Consider the following 17,659-nt stretch of genomic DNA (forward strand, 5'->3'; position numbering starts at 1 on the left):
GAGGGGGAGGCATTCCCCCCCCCTCTCAAGATACGAGAGCCCAGCGGGGTCCTCCCATGAAGCGGATTGGGGGGAGATTCAGGACAGATCAAAGGACGGACTTCTCCACGCAGCGCAGAGTCCGGCTGTGGAATTTGCGCAGTGATGGCCACCAGTTGGGATGGCTTTAAAAGGGGGTTGGACGAATTCCTGGAGGAGGCTGTCAGCGGCTGCTAGTCCTGATGGCTATATGCTCCCTCCAGTAAGAGGCAGTGTGCCTGTGTGTGCTGGGGAACATGGGCCGGAGGGCGCTGTCGCACTTGTGTCTGCCTGTGGGCAGCTGGTCGGCCACCACGGAACAGAATGCTGGACTAGAGGGACCCTTGGCCTGACCCAGCCTCAGGGGTCTTCTGATGTTCTTATCTGTGGGGGAGGCGGCGGCACTGCAGGATCAAGCCCTCCCTCCCGCCACCCAGCGTTGGTTCGGAACTGGCTGGCAAGGGCAAGTCCGGCCCTCAGCCGTCAGAAGCCGAGTCGTTCCACAGAGAGACCCTGGTTCGCATGGGGCATCCTGTGCAAGGGGGCTCATGGCACAAGTCCGTTTACTCAGGAGGAGACCGGAGGGGCAGCTCTGATGCAGAACGCGGCTCGCCCGGTCGCTCCCCTCTGAGGAGGAACACCCAGCGTTGACACGTGCCAGGAATCCGGGGACGGGCTCACCCACCGCTCTCTCCCCGGCTTGGGGAAGGCTGCTTGCAAAGGAGCTTGCTGATGAGAGAGCGCCCACGAGAAACACCCGCCCGTTGCCCACAGCCAGACTTGTCTCCAAAGCTGTGTGGTGCCTCTCCCTGCCCCCCGCTTGCCTGTTTGCCCGCAAAGTCAGCAGGGACACCCAGTCAACCTCAGTTGAGGCCCTTGTGGGTGTGGGCTCAGAACCGGGGCTGCCGCCTCAAGCTTTCTTGGGGCGAGCAAGCGGGGCTGTTGCCGTTGCCCGAACCGTCGCAGACTCCCACGGGGACGAAGAAACGCGACGGAAAGAGGCTGAGAGCCTCCTCCGTGCGACCAGCTACTGCCCTGGGCCGGGAGGGTCACGACTAGGATGTGCTTGGCTTTCCTCGGGGACAGCAGCGAGAAGCCAGCCCGTCGAAACGGCGGCAGTATTACACTCCCCCAAGAAGCTGGACAGCCGGAAGGCGATGATCACGTCCCCTGAAGCCCCCCGGTTCCCAGGGCAGCGATTTCCGTGCTTCGCTGCGCCCGGGCTGGGAGCCCCACAGGCTTCAGGAGAAGGGGGCGGAAGATTCCCCTGACTTGCGGGAGGATCAGAAGATGCCCGGCCCTGGCCCAGACCAGGGGGTCTGTCTGGCTCAGAACCGTCTCCGCCGACCGGCGGCAGCGGCTCTCTGGGGTGTCCTGGTGGGGGTCTTTCCCATTCCTGCCTGGGGATCTGCCAAGGATTGAGCCCGGGGCCTCCGACATGCGACACGGGGGCCCTGCTACCGAGCTGCAGCACTTCCCCTGGAAATAAAGCATGTTTCTAGGCCTTGTGGTTCCGAATACTGCACGGACCTATCTGCATCCATCGGAAGCTGCTGAATTCAAGTCCATCTAGCAAAGTGTCATCTACCACACTTCCAGGGCCTGTCGTTCTGTTGCCCCAAGCTGGGACACGGCAGCCACGTGGGGCAAAAGCAATGGGAATGTGCACGCACGCACACGCCTAGCCCCGTGCCCGGGGGGCCGGATTGGGCCCCGCGGCAGCCCGAGATTCCCCGCCCCTGTTCTAAGGCCTCCCCACACCGACATCTTCATTCCCAACCACACGGATCTCGTTCTGCCCAGCAGCCCCAAGTCAAGGACGCGCCATGCATGGCTTGCTGAACACTCACTTTATTGAAAAATACAAAGGCCGTTAAAAGCAGCACTAAAACTGGGCTGCGAGGGCACTTCCCCACGGGCCCAGGGCAGCCTGCAGAGAGAGGGGCGTCGGCTGCCCACGCGGCACGTGGCAGGAGGGACGAGGCCCCTCGGGCGACAGGTGGCCGCTCTGGGCACGGGCACGGCCCGCCCTCACGGGTGCTGCCTCCCCTGCAGGCCAGGCCTGCCGCCCACCTGGCCCCGCGCCGCCCCCGCGAGCCTACAGGCCGGCCCCAGGGGCCTCCTCCGCCTCCCCCTTGCCTCTGGCCGCCCCCTTCTTCGCCTCGGTCTTGCTGGCTCCTCGGGCGACCTCGGCTCGGCTCGCGCCCGTGTTGGCTTTGGTTTCCTTCACTGCAACCGACACTTCGGCCTTCTCAGCCCCGTCGTCCAACTGTGCTTTGCGGGCCGCTTTGCCCTTGCTGGCCGCTGCGGCTTTCTTGGGGGCAGCCGCTGCTCTGGCGTGGGAGGCCTTCGGCCCACTCGGCTTCGCTATGGCTCTCCCCTCGGAGGCCTTTTCCTTTGGCCGAGCCAGAGCCTTGGCCGGGCCCTGCAGGGAGAGAGACGGTGCGCACCGTCACCACAGCACTTGCAGGCGGCCCCGCATCAGGCCAGGCCAGGCCGCCCTCCGTGGCCGTAGCGCTGTTTGTGGATTTCTCTGAGCATCTACGGGTCGCCCAGGTGCAAGTTAAAACTTGCCGCAATTTAGGAACTTTACATTTAAAAACACAACAACTTTAAAACAATGTAGACACACAGCAGGAAGTCCTCCTTCACACAGTGCACAGACTGTGGAATTCGCTTCCTTAGGATGCAGCGATGGCCACCACTTTGGATGATTTAAACGGGGTTAGACAAATTCCTGGAGGAGGAGGCAGCTACCAGTGGCTACTAGTCCTGACGGCTTTGTGCTGCCTGCAGGAGCTGAGGCAGTGTGCCTGTGTACACCGTTGCCGGGGAACATGGGTGGGAGGGCGCTGTGCGCTCATGCCCTGCTTGTGGGTGCCCCGTGGGCAGCTGGTTGGCCGCTGTGTGAGCAGAATGCTGGACTCCGTGGGCCCTTGGTCTGATCCAGCAGGCTCTTCTTACATTCTTAGAGTACAATCCTACATATGTCTTCTCAGAAGTAAGTGCCATTGAGCTCAGTGGCACTTACTCCCAGGAATGCTGCGAATGCAGGCATGTCTGCTCAGATGTACGCCCCAATGGCCTTTCTCCCAGACAATGGGGCATAGGAGTGCGGCCTCAAAATACTAAAAAGCCCCACACAACAGGAAAGGTTCTTTCCAGCCTGCCTAAAACTGGAGGGAGAAGGGGCTGGGACTAACAAAACGAAAGTCAACAGACGAATGCAAGGTTTTGCATTTAGGGTGGAAGTAATGAACTGCACGGCTGAACATGTCAGAATGTCCTACAACTACCAGCATTCTCCAGCCAGGCTGAGAATGCTGGGAGCTGTAGGACTTTTTTCCGTCTAAACATGCATAGGAATGCACCTTTTGTCATGATGAATGCATCGAGGCCATCTGTGTCTCGCAGCATGAAGCGTGCAGGCCCAGAGCTCTGGAACTGCAACCCCGCAGGACCCTGTGGCAACCCGAGGGACATAAATCCTTCTCTGGACATCTAGGACTTACTTCACCAGATGTTGCTGTGGGCCTCTTGCGTAGGACCATCATTCTCTCCCCATTGTTGCCCACTGAAAGGGAAAAGGAGGAAAATGGCAGCGGGACAAAGTCACAGAACAGGGCCTCTGGGGCTTGTGCCTAGAAAGGGCTGCTCCTGTCCGGAGGCCCTGTTGTCCACTTGGAGCCTCCGCACACACAGACTCAGAGCGAGGCACCCACCCGCCCCCGGGCCACTCGGTATGGGCTGAGGCCCAGAGCCAAGGAACGGAGATGCCCAACCCAAGGCAGCGTCGAGGGTTGGCTCAGGGCCATCCGTCACTCACCCCACCCAGGGCCAGTTTAAGATTGCACCCTCATTGCAGGCAGGGACCCATCCGTTTCCTGCTATCAAACCCCGTCAAGCGATATGGATGCAGAAGGGAGCGTTCCCAGGCGGCCCCAGAGCCAGGCCCCGGGCAGGATGGTGCCCTGGCAGGGCAGGGGCCCCTTCTTGGCTCAAGCACAGGCCTGGGGCAGCAGCAGGCACGTACCTTCGCCTCTGGGTTCCTCAGCCACAGCCTTGGCTTTCAGGGTCTTTGCAGCCTTCTTCTTGGTCTGGGGCGCACTTTCCCCTCCTGGGGCCTCCTCTTGGCCCTTCCCTCGCTTGGGTCTTCCTGATGCTAGCTGCAAGTGTCCGGATGCTGTGGGGCAAAAGGGAGAGTTTCAGAACTCAGAAATGGCGAACGTTGCGGGCTCTCAATCCATAAAGCCCCCAACCCCTCCCTCCTGCCTTAAGAGTGCCCAAGTTCCACAGGGATATTTCCCTCTGGCCCAAGGTCGGGTCGCCGTCAGCACTGCCAGAACAGCGTCTTAAGGAGGGACACGTAGAACGTCAGAAGCTGCCTGGTGCTGAGTTGGACCCTTGGTCCATGTAGTCCAGTATTGTCAACACTGGCTGGCAGCAGTGGCTCCCCAGGGTTTGGGGCAGGGTTTTGCAGCCCTCCCTGGAGATGCTGCCGGGGACCGAACTGGCAACCTGCATGTAAAGAGGGCAGTCGGCTGCTGAGCTGCGCCCCCCTCCCCCCCGCATCTTTTGCAGGGACCGGGGCAGTCCAGAGGCGGGTACCAGGGAATGTTTCAGGCAAGAGGCCAGCTCTGTCCTGAATCTGCACCATTAAAACTCAAATCCTATTGCATTCCCCACCCCCCTGCGAAAACCCCCGATAAAGTAAAGCAGTACAGGTTCCGGACACCACCCTTGGAGAAGAATTCAGGGAAACGGGAAGGAGTCCAGAGGACGGCAACAAAGGGATCAGGGGACTAGAGACTCAGTCCGAGGAGGAAAGCTGGAAGGAACTGGGTCTGTGCAGCCTTGAGAAGAGAAGACCGAGGGGGGAGATGGGAGCACTTTTCCAGTCCCGAAAGGGTTGTTGTCACGCAGAAGAGGGCTGCAACCTGGTCTCTCTCATCTGAGACTGCAGGACAGGAAATAGTGGGCTTAAGCTACAGGAAGGCAGATTTCGGTTGGCCAGCAGGGAAAACGTCCTAAGGGTCCAAGCAGTCTGTCTATGGATCCAACTGCCGAAGGAGGCACTTGGCTCTCTGTCCCTGGAGGTGTCCAAGCAGGGATATGGCGACTTGAGAGCTTTGCGAACCAAGGACCTCCCTTTCAAGAAGCCACCTGAGAGGCGCTTCTGAAGTGCTGAATGTCATATGTCCACAGACAAGCTCACCCCACAGACCAAGTCTGCCGAGACAAATTCCAGGTCTTCCGTCAGGAGCTGTTTAAAAACCACCTTAAAAATCAGTCTGTTTATTTGCACTTTTAGACCTCCCAATCAGGGGTGTCGCACAGGCCCCAGGATCTTTTTGAGTTGTCCTAATTGCCATTTTTTTTTACATTTTCCCTTTGACTTGCATTGGAAAACAAAAATGGCCATATCTTTTTTATTTTGTATGATAAATACATGAAATCTGGAGGCTTGGTAGCCCCCATGGAATTGATTGAATCTGCCAAATTTCAGGTAGTTCGGTCCAGTGGTTTTTGTGCTAGTCACAGGTAAAGTTTGCTATTTTCAAGAAAATCTGTCAAAGCAAACAGCTATATTTTTTGTGTGCTTCCACATACATGCATGGAATTTTGGGACCTGCCAGCCCCCATAGAGATGACTGAGCCTGCCAAATGTCCGACAGTTAGGCCTAGTGACTTTTGTGCTAGCCACAGGTAAAATTTGCTTTTTCCAAGAAAATGTATCAGAGCAAAGGGCTATAATTTCTTTGTTCTTCCACATAAGTGTATGGAATTTGAAAAGTTGGCAGCCCCCGTGGAGCTGACGGAGCCTGCCAAATTTCAGGCAGTTATGTCCAGTGACTTTTGTGCTAGTCTCAGGTAAAGTTTGCTATTTTCAAGAAAATCTGTCAAAGCAAAGAGCTGTATTTTTTGTGTGCTTCCACATGTGTGCATGGAATTTGGGGACCTGGAAGCCCGTATAGAGATGACTGAGCCTGCCAAAGTTCAGATAGTTAGGTCTAGTGGCTTTTGTGCTAGCCACAGGTAAAATTTGCTTTTGCCAAGAAAATCTGTCTAAGTAAAGAGCTATAATTTTTTTGTACTTCCACATAAATTCATGGAATTTGGAGACCTAGCAGGCCCTATGGAGCTGACTGAACCTACCAAATTTCAGACAGTTAAGTCGAGTGGCTTTTGCATAGCCATGCATAAAGTTTCCTTTTCTCAAAGTCCAAAAAAAAAAAAGGTAAAAACTGCCAAGTCACCCAGGGGATTAGAGATCCTAATCAGAAGGTGTTTAAGGTGACCATTAGGAGGTCACTATCCCTAATCTCTGGTGTAGGGTTTTTTTGAGGTGCAAAAAACTTCTCTCTCCCTATTTTTCTTTTCTGCTCTTACATGTCCACTGTTGGGAGCTTGTCTGCAGTGAAATTTTGAAAAGGGAGAAGGAAGTGAAGAAAGAGCTCCATGTGAAATACTGGTATTTCACACAGCATCTGATTTTACAGCCCTGAACTGGAAACTTTGGATTCTGCAGAAGTTTAGTAGCTTCAGTACAGCAAAGGATCCAGTCGGCCTCCACTAACTCCTTTCTCCCCCTCCACTTTAATTTCTCCTAAATAGCAGTAGGACTCAAATAATCCCAAAGGGAGGGTTAGGACTATGTGGCGACATGATCGCGAAACTGCTGGGGCTTTTAAATAGGTTCTGCAGTTTTAAAAAAGCTAGAAAAAGCCCTCAGCCACTTCATCTCATAAAGCTCATTTAAGCACGTGCAGTCCTTACAAACCCTTCACAGCCTAGGGAATTCTCTCTACCCCCCACCTCTGCACACATTTCCAATCACCATTCCTCTGTTCTTCTTCCCTCCCCTACACCGTTCCTTCTTTCTTTCTCTTCTTTATTCCACCCATAGCATATCTTGGGGAATTCTTAAAGAGAATTCTCTTCAGTGAGCAAGGGAAGTTCTGAACTGTATTTGACTATATACAAACAGACAAGAGGGTTGGTTTTTATACAAACAGACAAGAGGGTTGGGTTCACGTGGTTGCAGAGAAACAAATCTGGGGCTGTTTTGTTTGTTAGTTGCCATTATCCAGCAATTGGAAGGGCTGTAGCTCAGTGGCAGAGCCCCTGCTTTGCATGCAGAAGGTCCTGGGTTCAATCCCCAGCATCTCCAGGTAGAGCTAGGAAAGAATCCTGCCTAAAACCCTGGAGAGCCGCTGCTGCCAGCCAGTGCCAACGATACTGCGCTAGATGGACCCAGGGTCTGACTTAGTACAAGGCAGCTTCCTCTGAACAGAAAGCTTTAATAAAAATAGGAGTTTTGGGTTTGTTTTTTAAGTGGAGGGGAGATAAATATTGCTAATTTATGCAATCCTATGTATGCCTACTTAGAAGTCCCATTATGTTTAATGAGGCTTACCCTCAGGAAAGTGTGCATGGGATTCCAGCACAAGTTACTTTTGCAGGGAGGTTTGCACCTTGATGTTCTGCATGTTTACTCAGAAATGAGTCCCGAGTTATCCAGTTCTGTCTAATGAACTGACTACTCTTTCAGCTTAGTCCTATAAATGTTTTGTCATGGGGGGGGGGGTTGCATGAACTCTAGCTTCAGTGGTGAGGGAAAGGCACTCAGTGCATGCTCAGAGTTTCTCCATAACTGAGCCCTAGTTTTGAAAACAGACTCATTGGCTGAATCCTGGTGACGTCTTGGCACAAATGAAGTTATGGGGAGGAAGATACAATGAGAGCTTGTGCATAGAGAGGAGTTGCACAAAACAAGACATCTGTTTTTATGAAAAGTTGCTGGAGGATGATAGGATGAGGAGGGATGGTTGCATGGAGGGGAATAGAATCGGTAGGGGGAGAATGCAAGTGCTCAGGGGTGAAAGAAGAACATTCTGCACATGCTCAGAGGCAATCTCTATTTAAGAACATAAGAAGAGCCGTGCTGCATCACACCAAGCTCCATCTAGTCCAGCATTCTGTTCACACAGTGGCCAACCAGATGCCCATAGGAAGCCCACAAGCAGGACATGAGTTCAATAGCACCTTCCCACCCATGTTCCCCTGTTGCTAACATTGGTGAAATGTAAATAAATTCTAGGCATTCTAAATTAGAATGCATGTATGTCCTTCAGAAACTGTGCCGGTTTCTTGCCTGGGGGACACCTCTAATGACCTGTGCATTTTCATACAAATTCACCCAAGAACTATTGGGGAAGGGGGGAAGGGAAAGCAAATCACCCCCTCCCCCAAACTGGAGAACTCCCCTTCCACATGAACTGCTGCACCAATCCTTCTGAAACTTTGCTGGTTTCTTACTTAGGGACAACTATAGGCTGTCTGTAACTTCATAGAATCATAGAATAGTAGGGTTGGAAGGGGCCTATAAGACCATCGAGTCCAACTTTCAGAACAATGGTCCACAAGGAACATAGGGAGATAAGTATGTCCTCTTTTGGACACCTCAAAATGTCAAGGCCACCCTTGCACAAAAACCCTTGTGGCTAGCATTCTGAAATTTGGCAGACATGCTCTCCTCTGATGGGGCAGTGAATCCTGAATTTTTTATCCAATTCTTCCAAGGAATTAAAACGTTATTGGCAGTTCCCTTTAAAAGAAGATCAAAATATAAACCCTGCACCTATTTTTCTGACATTGGGCAGGTGTAATCCCTTTCTAGGGGGCTACTACGCCTGAAATTATCCAGTTCTGACCAAGAGAAAAAAGTTACAGGTTGTTTTTTTCTAATTTCCCATGGTAGTCAACAGGAAGCATAAAGACTCCTTTTTCTAAACCTTGACTCAGGTTTGGTGCTGAGCTGAAGTGGTCTGACTATACATTGGCCCAAGCAGAAGTGGGAAGTTTTCCAAAATGCTGAATCGGGGTCTGAGTTGAAGTGGGGTGGGGGGGGGGCAATGCACACTTCTTATGTATGTATGTATGCTCCCAATGGCCAGAGTTCTCTGAGTGTTGTACAGCGTAATTAAAAACAAAAAATACCAAACAACAAGCAATGATAAAACCAGCATGTAATTAAAAGCAAGTTAAGACCAGCTGGATGGGGTAAAAGCATTGCAGGAAAAACACAAACTAAATCCAGCAGCAGAACAAGACGTGCAAAGGCCTGAAAGCAGTTCTTAGAAAGCCTGGCAGAACAAAAAGCCCTTCAGCGGTCTCTGAGAAGGCTACAGCGGAGGCCCCGGCAGAGCCAGTGTGGTGTAGTGGTCAGAGGAGACCTGGGTTCGAGCCCCCACTCAGCCATGAAGCTCACTGGGTGACTTCGGGCCAGTCGCCGAGTCTCAACCTCACCTACCTCACAGGGTTGTTGTGAGGATAACAATGGAGGGGAGGAAGACCCTGTATGCCACCCTGGGCTCCTCGGAGGAAAGGCAGGCGACAGATGCAACCCGTAAAATAAGTGTAACATAACAGGGAGCCACCACCGAAAAGGCCTTCCCGCACCTGAACCCGAAAGGTTCTCCAAGCGCATACTGCCTGCAGAGGCAGCTTAGCTGGGGGCCAAGCACGGGGGGGGGGGGGGGAATTACCTTGCGGCACCTCCATCCTGCGCGACCTCCAGGCCGCCTTCCAGCCACCCCGCGCGCGCCTAAGCAAGAGCGGGGGGAGGGCGACAGCTGCGCCCGCTTTATGCAGCGGCGAGGGGCGAGGAAGGCGCCTCGGGGCTCCCGCTGATTCGCCCGCGCGAGGGGCCGCAGGTGGCGGCGGGGGCAGCTAACGAAGCCGCCTGCGAGGGGGCGGCCCCGATCCTCGCCCTGCTTGCTCGGGAGCGAGCGCTGGGAAGCCCCGTTCTGCCCCAGCTCGCGTGAGGGCCGCAGCTGAGCCGGGGGGGGCCAGGGAGGAGGGGGGGGCCAGGGAGGAGGGGGGGGCCAGCGAGGCCGCTCCTGGGGCCCAGCCTTCCCACGGAGGGGGCCCGGGCCCCGCGGCTGGGGCATCCCCGGGCACGTCCCCCGGGCGCCGGGCCAGCCCGGCAGGCGCCCCAGACGCGCGCGGCGGGATGGGAGCGCGCCGTGGGCCGCCGCGCGGGGGGAGCGAGCCCCCTCCCCTCCCCTCCCCTCCCCTCCCCTCTCCTCTCCTCTCCCGCAGGCGCCCGGAGCGCGAGCGCGCGGCCAGCCATGTCCGCCGCTAACAACGTCGCGCAGGCCCGGAAGCTGGTGGAGCAGCTGCGGATCGAGGCCGGCGTCGAGCGCGTGGAGGTGAGCGCGGGGAGAGCGCGCGGCGCTCGGAGCCCGGGAGGCCGCTGGGGCGAGCCGCGCTCCTCCGCTCGGCGGAGGCCGAGGCAGGGGATGGAGGCGCCCTCCTCGCGGGCCGCGCCCGGCGCTCGGCGCCGCCCCCGGAAAGGATCCTGGGCAGCGCGGGGGAGCGGGGCGGGGCGGGGCGGGGCGGGGAGGCCCAGGCGCTGCGGCAGCGCCCGCGGGGAGAGGCCGCAAGGCGGGGGGGGCGCGAGAGGGGAGCGCGCCGGGCCGGGGAGCGAGCAGCGACGTGGCCGAGTCTGCGGGGGGCGCCGCGTTGCTTGGGGCGGTGAAAGCGGAAGGGGGTCGCGCAGCGCCCCGAACGGCGCTCCCCGAGAGCGGCCACCGACGTGGCGGACGCGGCTCGGCGGACGCGCGCGTAAAGGGCAACGAACCCCGGCCCCGCGTGTCGCCTGGTGGGACCTGAGCGAGCGGGGACCGGCCGGGAAGGAGATCGTGGGGCACAGCCCGCGGGGCAAGCGGGCAGCTCGAGGAGGTGCGGGCAGCTCGAGGAAGATGCCAGCCCGGTGCGCGGCCGCTGTAAAGGAGGCAAACTCCGTGTTAGGCATAATTACAGAAGGAGCTGAGAATAAAACTGCCGATGCCCTACTGCCCCTGCGCAAATCCGTGGTGCGGCCACGCTTGGGACGCTGCGTACCGCTCCGGCCACCGCACCTCGGAAAATACAGCGTAGAGCCGGAAAAGCGCAACCGGACTGATCGAGGGGCGGGAGCCTCTCCCCAGTGAGAGAAGGTCGCAACAGCTGGGATGGTTGAGCTTGGAAAAAGGGAGGGTGAGGGGAGACATGAGAGGGGTGTACAAAACGACGCATGGCGTGGAGAATGTGGAGAGGGAGACACTTTTCTCCCTCTCTCCAAACCCTAAAACCCGGGGAAGCTGATGGGTGGGAGATTCAGGACAGGTAAAAGGAGGTGCTTCTTCACGCAGCACACAGTTAAACTATGGAACTCGCTATCACAGGATGCAGCGATGGCCACCAGTTGGACAGCTTTAGAAGGGGGTTGGACACATTCCTGGAGGAGGAGGCGGTCTGTGGCTGCTAGCCGCGATGGCTCTGTGCTGCCTCCAGTGCCAGGGGCAGTGAGCCTCTGTACACCAGTTGCTGGGGAACATGGGCAGGAGGGTGTGTCACCCTGGCCATGGGCGTTGAACTCTTAGGTTAGAAGTGCCGAGATAGTGATACATCAGACTCAAAGGTTTGCTTAGAAGGAGGCTTTATTGGGTAACTTCCAGCACACAGGCGTACCCAATGGCTGGATCAGACAGCTTCTCTGAGCCCCGAGCCGTTGGGCACAATGGGTCTTATACTCTACAGGTTAGCAATAAGCAGCGTTTCAGCAGCACGCGCCCCTCGCGCTCATTCCCAGCATAGGCTAGCAGTAGCTTTAAGGTAATCAAACTCTGCTTCTCAGCCACATCAAAGATGAAGACTCTCCTCATTAGCAAGGAATGCACCAAGAAGGCTGTTATCGGCCTTTTGACTCATCTGCACATGCTCAGAGGCTTAGTAGCATGGGAACTGCACCAATAATGAGCTTAAGCAAGCATTCTGGATCTCTAGGCCCCTCTAACGCAACAAATGGCTTGGCCACGCTCCCAGGGCCAATACAGAGGGTGCTGTTGTGCTCATGCCCTGCTTGTGGGTTTCTGGTTGACAACTGGTTGGCCACTGTGTGAACAGAATGCTGGACTAGATGGACCCTGGGTGTCTGATCCAGCGGGGCTCTTCTGATCTTAAAATTATACCTGGTGTGGAGAAAGTGGGGAGGGAGACATTTTTCTCCCTCTCTCATAATACTGGAACCTAAAGGAGCCTATCCTGCGAAGCTGAGTAGTGAGAGATCTAGGACTGACAAAAGGAAGGACTTCTTTGCGTAGCACAGAGTTAAACTATGGAATTTGCAACCACGAGATGTGGTGCTGGCTGCACTTAGATGGTTTGATCCAGGTTATATGCAGCCAACTTGCATATTAGAAGGTTAGAACCTTCTGAGAACAGGAGTCCATAATGCTGGAAGTACGCAATGCAGGCAGATCCAGCTCCCTCCAGTTTTTGTGGGCTCTGGCTGTGCTTCCTTCTCTGGACAGGAGCCTCTGAGGGTCCTGGCCCATCATCTGGGGACAGTCAACCCCTCTCCCCCGCCTCACCCTCCAGCAGTAGCCCCGTGTGCTGCGTGCTCCAGGCTGCTCCAAAGGAGGCAGCCCTGCCTGGCCGCCACAGTCCTGCACTCTCTCAAGATGGGCACCCATCCCTTCCGCCCCCCTCACATCTGGTTTCGGGCCGTCTCTGTGGGCTGGGTTCTCAGAATAGATGTTTGAACTGAAATAAGCGGTGAGTCCACAGCCGTCTCTCCCACCGGCTGCTTTGCTGTGGCTTCGGAAGGAGCCGTTTTTAGCCTCTGAGGTTGGCTGCCTTCTGCAGCCCTCGTCCTGAGGCCAAGGAGAAGAGTGAGGGCGGCCGGCGGGCGCGCACCTCATTAATAACAGTGGGCTGGCTCACATTTAACCGTGGCTTCCCTCTTTGGAGGGACCCTTCGGCGTTTCCTTTCTCATCTTGTGGTTCTCCTTTTCCCTGTGATCAGGCTGAGGTCGGTTTCAGTGTTAAATAAACAGGACTTTTAGGATGCCTGTTTTGGAATTTTAAAAAGCTGCAAGCAGCAAACAAAGATGCCCTGAAAGGACTTTTTCTCGCACCCTCCCTACTCATCCCCATTCCAGTGACCTTCCCAACCCCGTCTCCTTCCTTCCTTCCGCAGGTCTCCAAAGCATCGTCCGAGCTCATGAATTACTGCGAGCGGCAGGCCCGGAACGACCCCCTTCTGGTCGGTGTCCCTGCCTCGGAGAACCCCTTCAAGGACAAGAAGCCCTGCACCATCCTATAGCGGGACCCCCCCTCCCTCAGCCCACTCATCTCTCGGGCAGGGCGCTGGCCTGCCTCGCTTGGAAGTCACGCACACTTCTCACGCCGCCCTGCGGGGTCATGGCTGAGCGCCGAGTCTGAGCTGGCTGTGGGCCTCCGGAGCGACCGCCAAGGCATCTGCAAGCCCAAGGGCCAGAGTCTGCTCCCGGAGGGGCCCAAATTTTAAAAAGCAAAGCAGGTGGCCAGGCGAGGGGGAGCAGAGGAGGGGGTGCTGATGTCTGGGCAGCAGGGGCCGTGCCCCACGCCCCCACTTCCCTTTGACCCAGCTTGGACCTTCCAGGACAAGGCCAGGGTTGCGTGCTGCGGGGCGTGGGGGGCGTGTCTCTGTGTGTCTGATCGTATAAAGCCCATCTTTGCCAATGACTGAGTTCAGGATCGGGGCCAGCCGGTGGGGAGGGGGGTGGCGCTCAAAGGAGTCGCGTTGGAAGGTAGCAGCAGCAGAAAATCATGACACCACCTCCCCCCTCCCAGTGTGCCCCTTCCCCTGGTTTAAAGGCGTGTCCCCACGCAGGATCTGTAACAGAACCTGCACTGGCACAGGGGCGGGGTGACCTTTTCCGCCCCAAACCCCATGAGCCCCATGCAGGAGACGCGTCCGTTCCCAGAGACAGAAGCATGAGAAACTCTGCTGCTTTTCTCCATTCCCTGCTGTTTGTCTGTCGTTGGGTCACCCGCTTCTCCATCTTCCTCCGTCCTGCTCTTGGGGCTTCGCGAGCGGAGCAGCTGAGCGCCGACATTGACTCTCCTTCCTCTTTCAGTTGGTCTGGGGGCCCCATGCTGCAAGGCCGTCGCCAGAGCCACCCCCTCCTTCGTGGCAGGGCAAAAGGTCAGTTCAGTGCCTTGGGGAGGCACCGGGGGCCAAAGGCAGGAGCCTCAGCGTTTGACACTCCTGGACCCCTCGTTCAGCAGACAGTGCGAAAGAAATGGAAGTCAAGGCAGGTGCTTCGAAGCCACGGTCCTCTTCTCTCACCGAGAGAGAGGGGGCGGAGGGGAGTGGTTTGTGGGCGGATGGACACCGTGTGCTGGGGAAGCGGGGAGATCCCCAGCTGCCTGCAGTCTCTGGGCACGTCTTGCTAGAGAGGCAGCTGGCCTCTGACAAGTCCCCCTCGGAGCCCCGGGTCCCTAGCACTTGGGGGCAGGCAGCCAGCGGAGCTCTTCGGGCCAGCAGGGCTCCCACGTCGGTGGCTGAAGGGAGCACGTGGCTGTGCAGCCTCAGGTTGGGACAGGGAGCGAGCGTAGGGACGAGTCGGCGGCCCCCCTGCTGCCATCGACAGCGCAGTGGCGGGGGAGACATTTTGGCTGGGCGTGTGTCCAGATAAGGGCGCAAAAGGCAGAGGAGCTGCATCCTGTGTTAGCAAAGCAGGTCCGTTTCACCTCTCCCTCCTTTGATCGGGAGAGGAGGGGGCGTGGGGGAGGGTGCTGCTCTGCTCTCCAGGTCTCTCCCTTGGGAGGCCAAGCCGGCAGAGCCCCGGGGCGCCTGTGCAGAGCCTGTGCCCCTTGCTCCGAACGTGCTGCAGCAGAAAAGGCGCAGTAAGGAGGAGAGGCGAGGCGCTCCCCGCTTGGAGGATCCCCCCCTAACTTGGAAGTGCCAGGTGAGGAGTCCGGCCATCTTGCAACGGTTCTGCAGTCCTCCTGGCTTGTCAGGCTCAGCTTCCTCTCCACCCTGTGGACAGGTTGGGTGTCTTCGGCCTCACCAGCAGGTCCCGGCACTGAACAGCTCCCCTAAATGTCTGCTTTCCCTAGATCCCTCGTCTCCCCCCATGCCAATTCCTATGGCGAGATCAGCCACAGTCGCTTTTCGTCCCTCTCGTCCCTCCTCTTGCCTTCCAAAACGCCCCTGGCTTGGAAAGCCAACCCGCCCGTGACTGCCCTCGGCAGGCTTCCTGGCCTTTCTCCCAAACAACCCCCCTTTGAAAAAACAGCAGGCGTGGCCCAGTGAAGGGAGGCAGCTCTCCTGGGGTCAGGGTTCTTCCCTACAAGGAAAGAGCCCCCCAATCTTGGCTTCTTCTTTTTGAGCCCTCCACGCTGCCGGTTTGCCACACGGTCATCCCTTGGCAGCTCGCCCCAGCCTCTCCACCGCGCCTCTCTCAGCCCACCAGATTGAGCAGCGTTCGGACTGGCCTGTGGCAGCGAACCCAGCACAGCTGCACACCCCTCTTCTCCCTGATCTCCCTCTGCAACCCAGAAGGCTGCCCCACAATCTGATGTCGATGGCTGCCCACTCTGGAGGGCTCTCGGTGGTCTTCAGGGGGCATCGTGGCCTTCACAAGGTCCTGAGCAGGGCCCATCCTGTGTTGGTGGCGAACCAGCTGGTCCCTTTGCTGCAGGGTGGTGGTGTGAATTGGCCATGGCTCCTCTGTTGGGCTAGCACAGCCCCTCAGCCTGGCGCCTCTAGGTGTGTCAGACTACAACGCCTTGCGAGGCTGGCTGGGGATGCTGAGAGTTGTAGTCCAACACATCTGGAGGGCACCAGGTTGGGGCAACTCCGGAGTAGAGGGAGAAAAGGACGAACTGCAAACAAAGACAGGAGAGTGGGAAAGAACGTGCAGGGGGAGGATTGCCAAACCCTTCCTTTTCAGTTCTTTGTCCGTACATAACTGCAGTGGGTGACTGTAACTTGCGGGGGGGGGGGGGTCTTCTTCCTGGCGTAACATAAAGCTAAATGCAGGCTAACTGCTGCCAGTTGTCCTCTGTGTATCTGTCCAAAAAGCAAAGGACCGAGAAGACCTCTGGGACGTCTTCAGGTACTTTGCATGTGGGCAGTCTGGGGGTCTGCCCAGGAGATGCCCTGTCCTGAGTCCTTGGCTGTCTGGAGGCCAAGTTTGGAGGCAGACGTGCTCCCCTCTGGGCCGGCAGAGTGGGAGCCCTGCTGTCTCCCAGAAACGTCTTCTGGAGGGGGAGAGGGGCCGGGCCAGACCGCTTTCGCCTTCCTTCCCTCTCTGATTTCCGTGGGAACAAGCCATTGGACTCCTCTGCTCCATCTCGGATTGGGGCCTGCCCTGGGCCGTAGCCCTCTATCTGCATGCCTCCTCCCACCATCGCCGTGGGGTCTGCCTTGTTCTGCTCCCGGTCACATTGAAGAGAGGGCCTTTGGGCGGGGATCAGGGACTCACTGGCTGGGGAGGAAGGAGCAGCCAGAGAAGCCAAAGCTCCTTTCTTCATAGGGAGTACAGGAGCCCCCTGCCCCCCCCCCCCGCACTGTCCTCCCTGGCATCTGATCTGCTTAGCTCAGTCCTTGCTTTTATGTTCTTCCTTTGTGCCACTCTGTCGCTGCCTTAAGGAGAAGAGGGCCAGTGTCCCCACCCCCAGGCAGGGCAGGAGAGCCCCCCTCCCCTGGAAAATTGGGCCAAGCATCTTCTATGCCTGAGTAAAGCGCCCCCCTCCTCACGTCTACCTGCACTCCCCAGAGATTAGCGATGTACAGATTTTGTTAAATCTGTTCCATCTGCATATTGTGGATCACCAGGCAGCTTTCCTTCTGCTCTCCGCTCATTGATGCAATTGGATTTTTTAAAGGGATATATGACAATTTTGTTCCATTTGTGCAAGCACACATTAGTGCCGGTATGCATTTGTGCACATCCCCTCAGAAGGTAAAAAGCGGGTCCGTTGCGGGATCTGCAGGTTCGATTCATAGAAATCCAAATTAATCTGAATCTGTTGTGGATTCCTACTGGACATTCATTCAGGCCTTATGCAAGTGCCCCCCCTTTCAAAGGTGCCAAGATTCACCCCTCTTTGCCAAACTGTTTTAAAGGGGTACTTAAAAATTAACTCTTTTTTTTAATTTAACAAGGTTAAAAATGCTTTGATTTCATATTTTTTAAAAAGCAGAAGCACCAACCAAACACATTGGACATTGTTGTGCTTTTCCTTTCTCTCCCTCTGGTTTATATTTCTTACTTGCAAAGTTCTGATAACGTTGCCAAAAGCAAATCAAGGTTTGTAAAGATGGTATTTTAGGGAAGTAAAATCTGTGTCCGTAATGTGGGCTTTTGAACATCTTTTCTCTCTAGTTTCTACTTTTTCCCTTTTTTGTAATTCCTTCATTTTTTCCAGTGTGCCATAGACCAATTTCCTTGCTTAGTGTTTAATATTTTGTGGAATTGCCGTTTAAAAAAAGAAAAAAGAATTGATAACACAATGAATAAAAAAGACACTTTTGCTGGCGCCTTTGTTGTCCTTCTAACTGGGGGCTGAAATATCCTTGGTGCTGCACTCACCTGTGTCTGCGTCTGTTCTGTTTGCTGGGGGGCAGGGGGCTCAGTTTCCAAAATGCCAGACTGTGGAGGGGGCAAAGTTCTCTGGGTAGAGAGCTATTTCTGGCCACCACCCCAAGGCGGACCACAACTGCCCCGTTGGAGAAGGGTTCCCGCCCTTACAACTACCAGAGTGGGGTCCTAAGGAGAAGAGGTGGGTCACGTCCAGAGGTGGGCAAGTTGTGGCCCTC

At 56.3% G+C, this 17,659-nt stretch overlaps 2 protein-coding genes across 4 annotated transcripts in view; one reads left to right on the plus strand and one right to left on the minus strand.

Annotated features, from left to right (window-relative positions):
- The window catches only part of LOC146333902 (guanine nucleotide-binding protein G(I)/G(S)/G(O) subunit gamma-7), a 127,163-nt gene extending 109,785 nt beyond the window's left edge, over nucleotides 1–17,378 (plus strand). For 2 of the 3 annotated variants that reach the window (XM_084825080.1, XM_084825081.1), the window contains 2 exons: nucleotides 10,123–10,232; nucleotides 13,046–13,571. In XM_084825080.1, the coding sequence (XP_084681206.1) occupies nucleotides 10,152–10,232; nucleotides 13,046–13,171 (207 nt within the window). In that variant the 5' untranslated portion in view covers nucleotides 10,123–10,151 and the 3' untranslated portion in view covers nucleotides 13,172–13,571. Of the gene's footprint in view, nucleotides 1–10,122; nucleotides 10,233–13,045 lie in introns of all 3 variants that reach the window. The other variant, XM_084825079.1, reaches the window with a different exon arrangement.
- On the minus strand, nucleotides 1,851–10,035 carry LOC146333903 (uncharacterized). The gene is made up of 4 exons (XM_084825078.1): nucleotides 9,567–10,035; nucleotides 4,052–4,201; nucleotides 3,531–3,592; nucleotides 1,851–2,443 (listed from the first exon to the last, which is right to left on the minus strand). Exons 1-4 carry the CDS (start codon nucleotides 9,580–9,582, stop codon nucleotides 2,117–2,119), a joined length of 555 nt encoding a protein of 184 aa, XP_084681204.1. The 5' UTR covers nucleotides 9,583–10,035; the 3' UTR covers nucleotides 1,851–2,116.
- Nucleotides 17,379–17,659: the final 281 nt, after the last annotated feature.

This window comes from Heloderma suspectum, chromosome W, assembly GCF_057233095.1.
Source record: "Heloderma suspectum isolate Gila_16-S chromosome W, 16-S_ref, whole genome shotgun sequence".
Classification (NCBI taxonomy): domain Eukaryota; kingdom Metazoa; phylum Chordata; class Lepidosauria; order Squamata; family Helodermatidae; genus Heloderma; species Heloderma suspectum.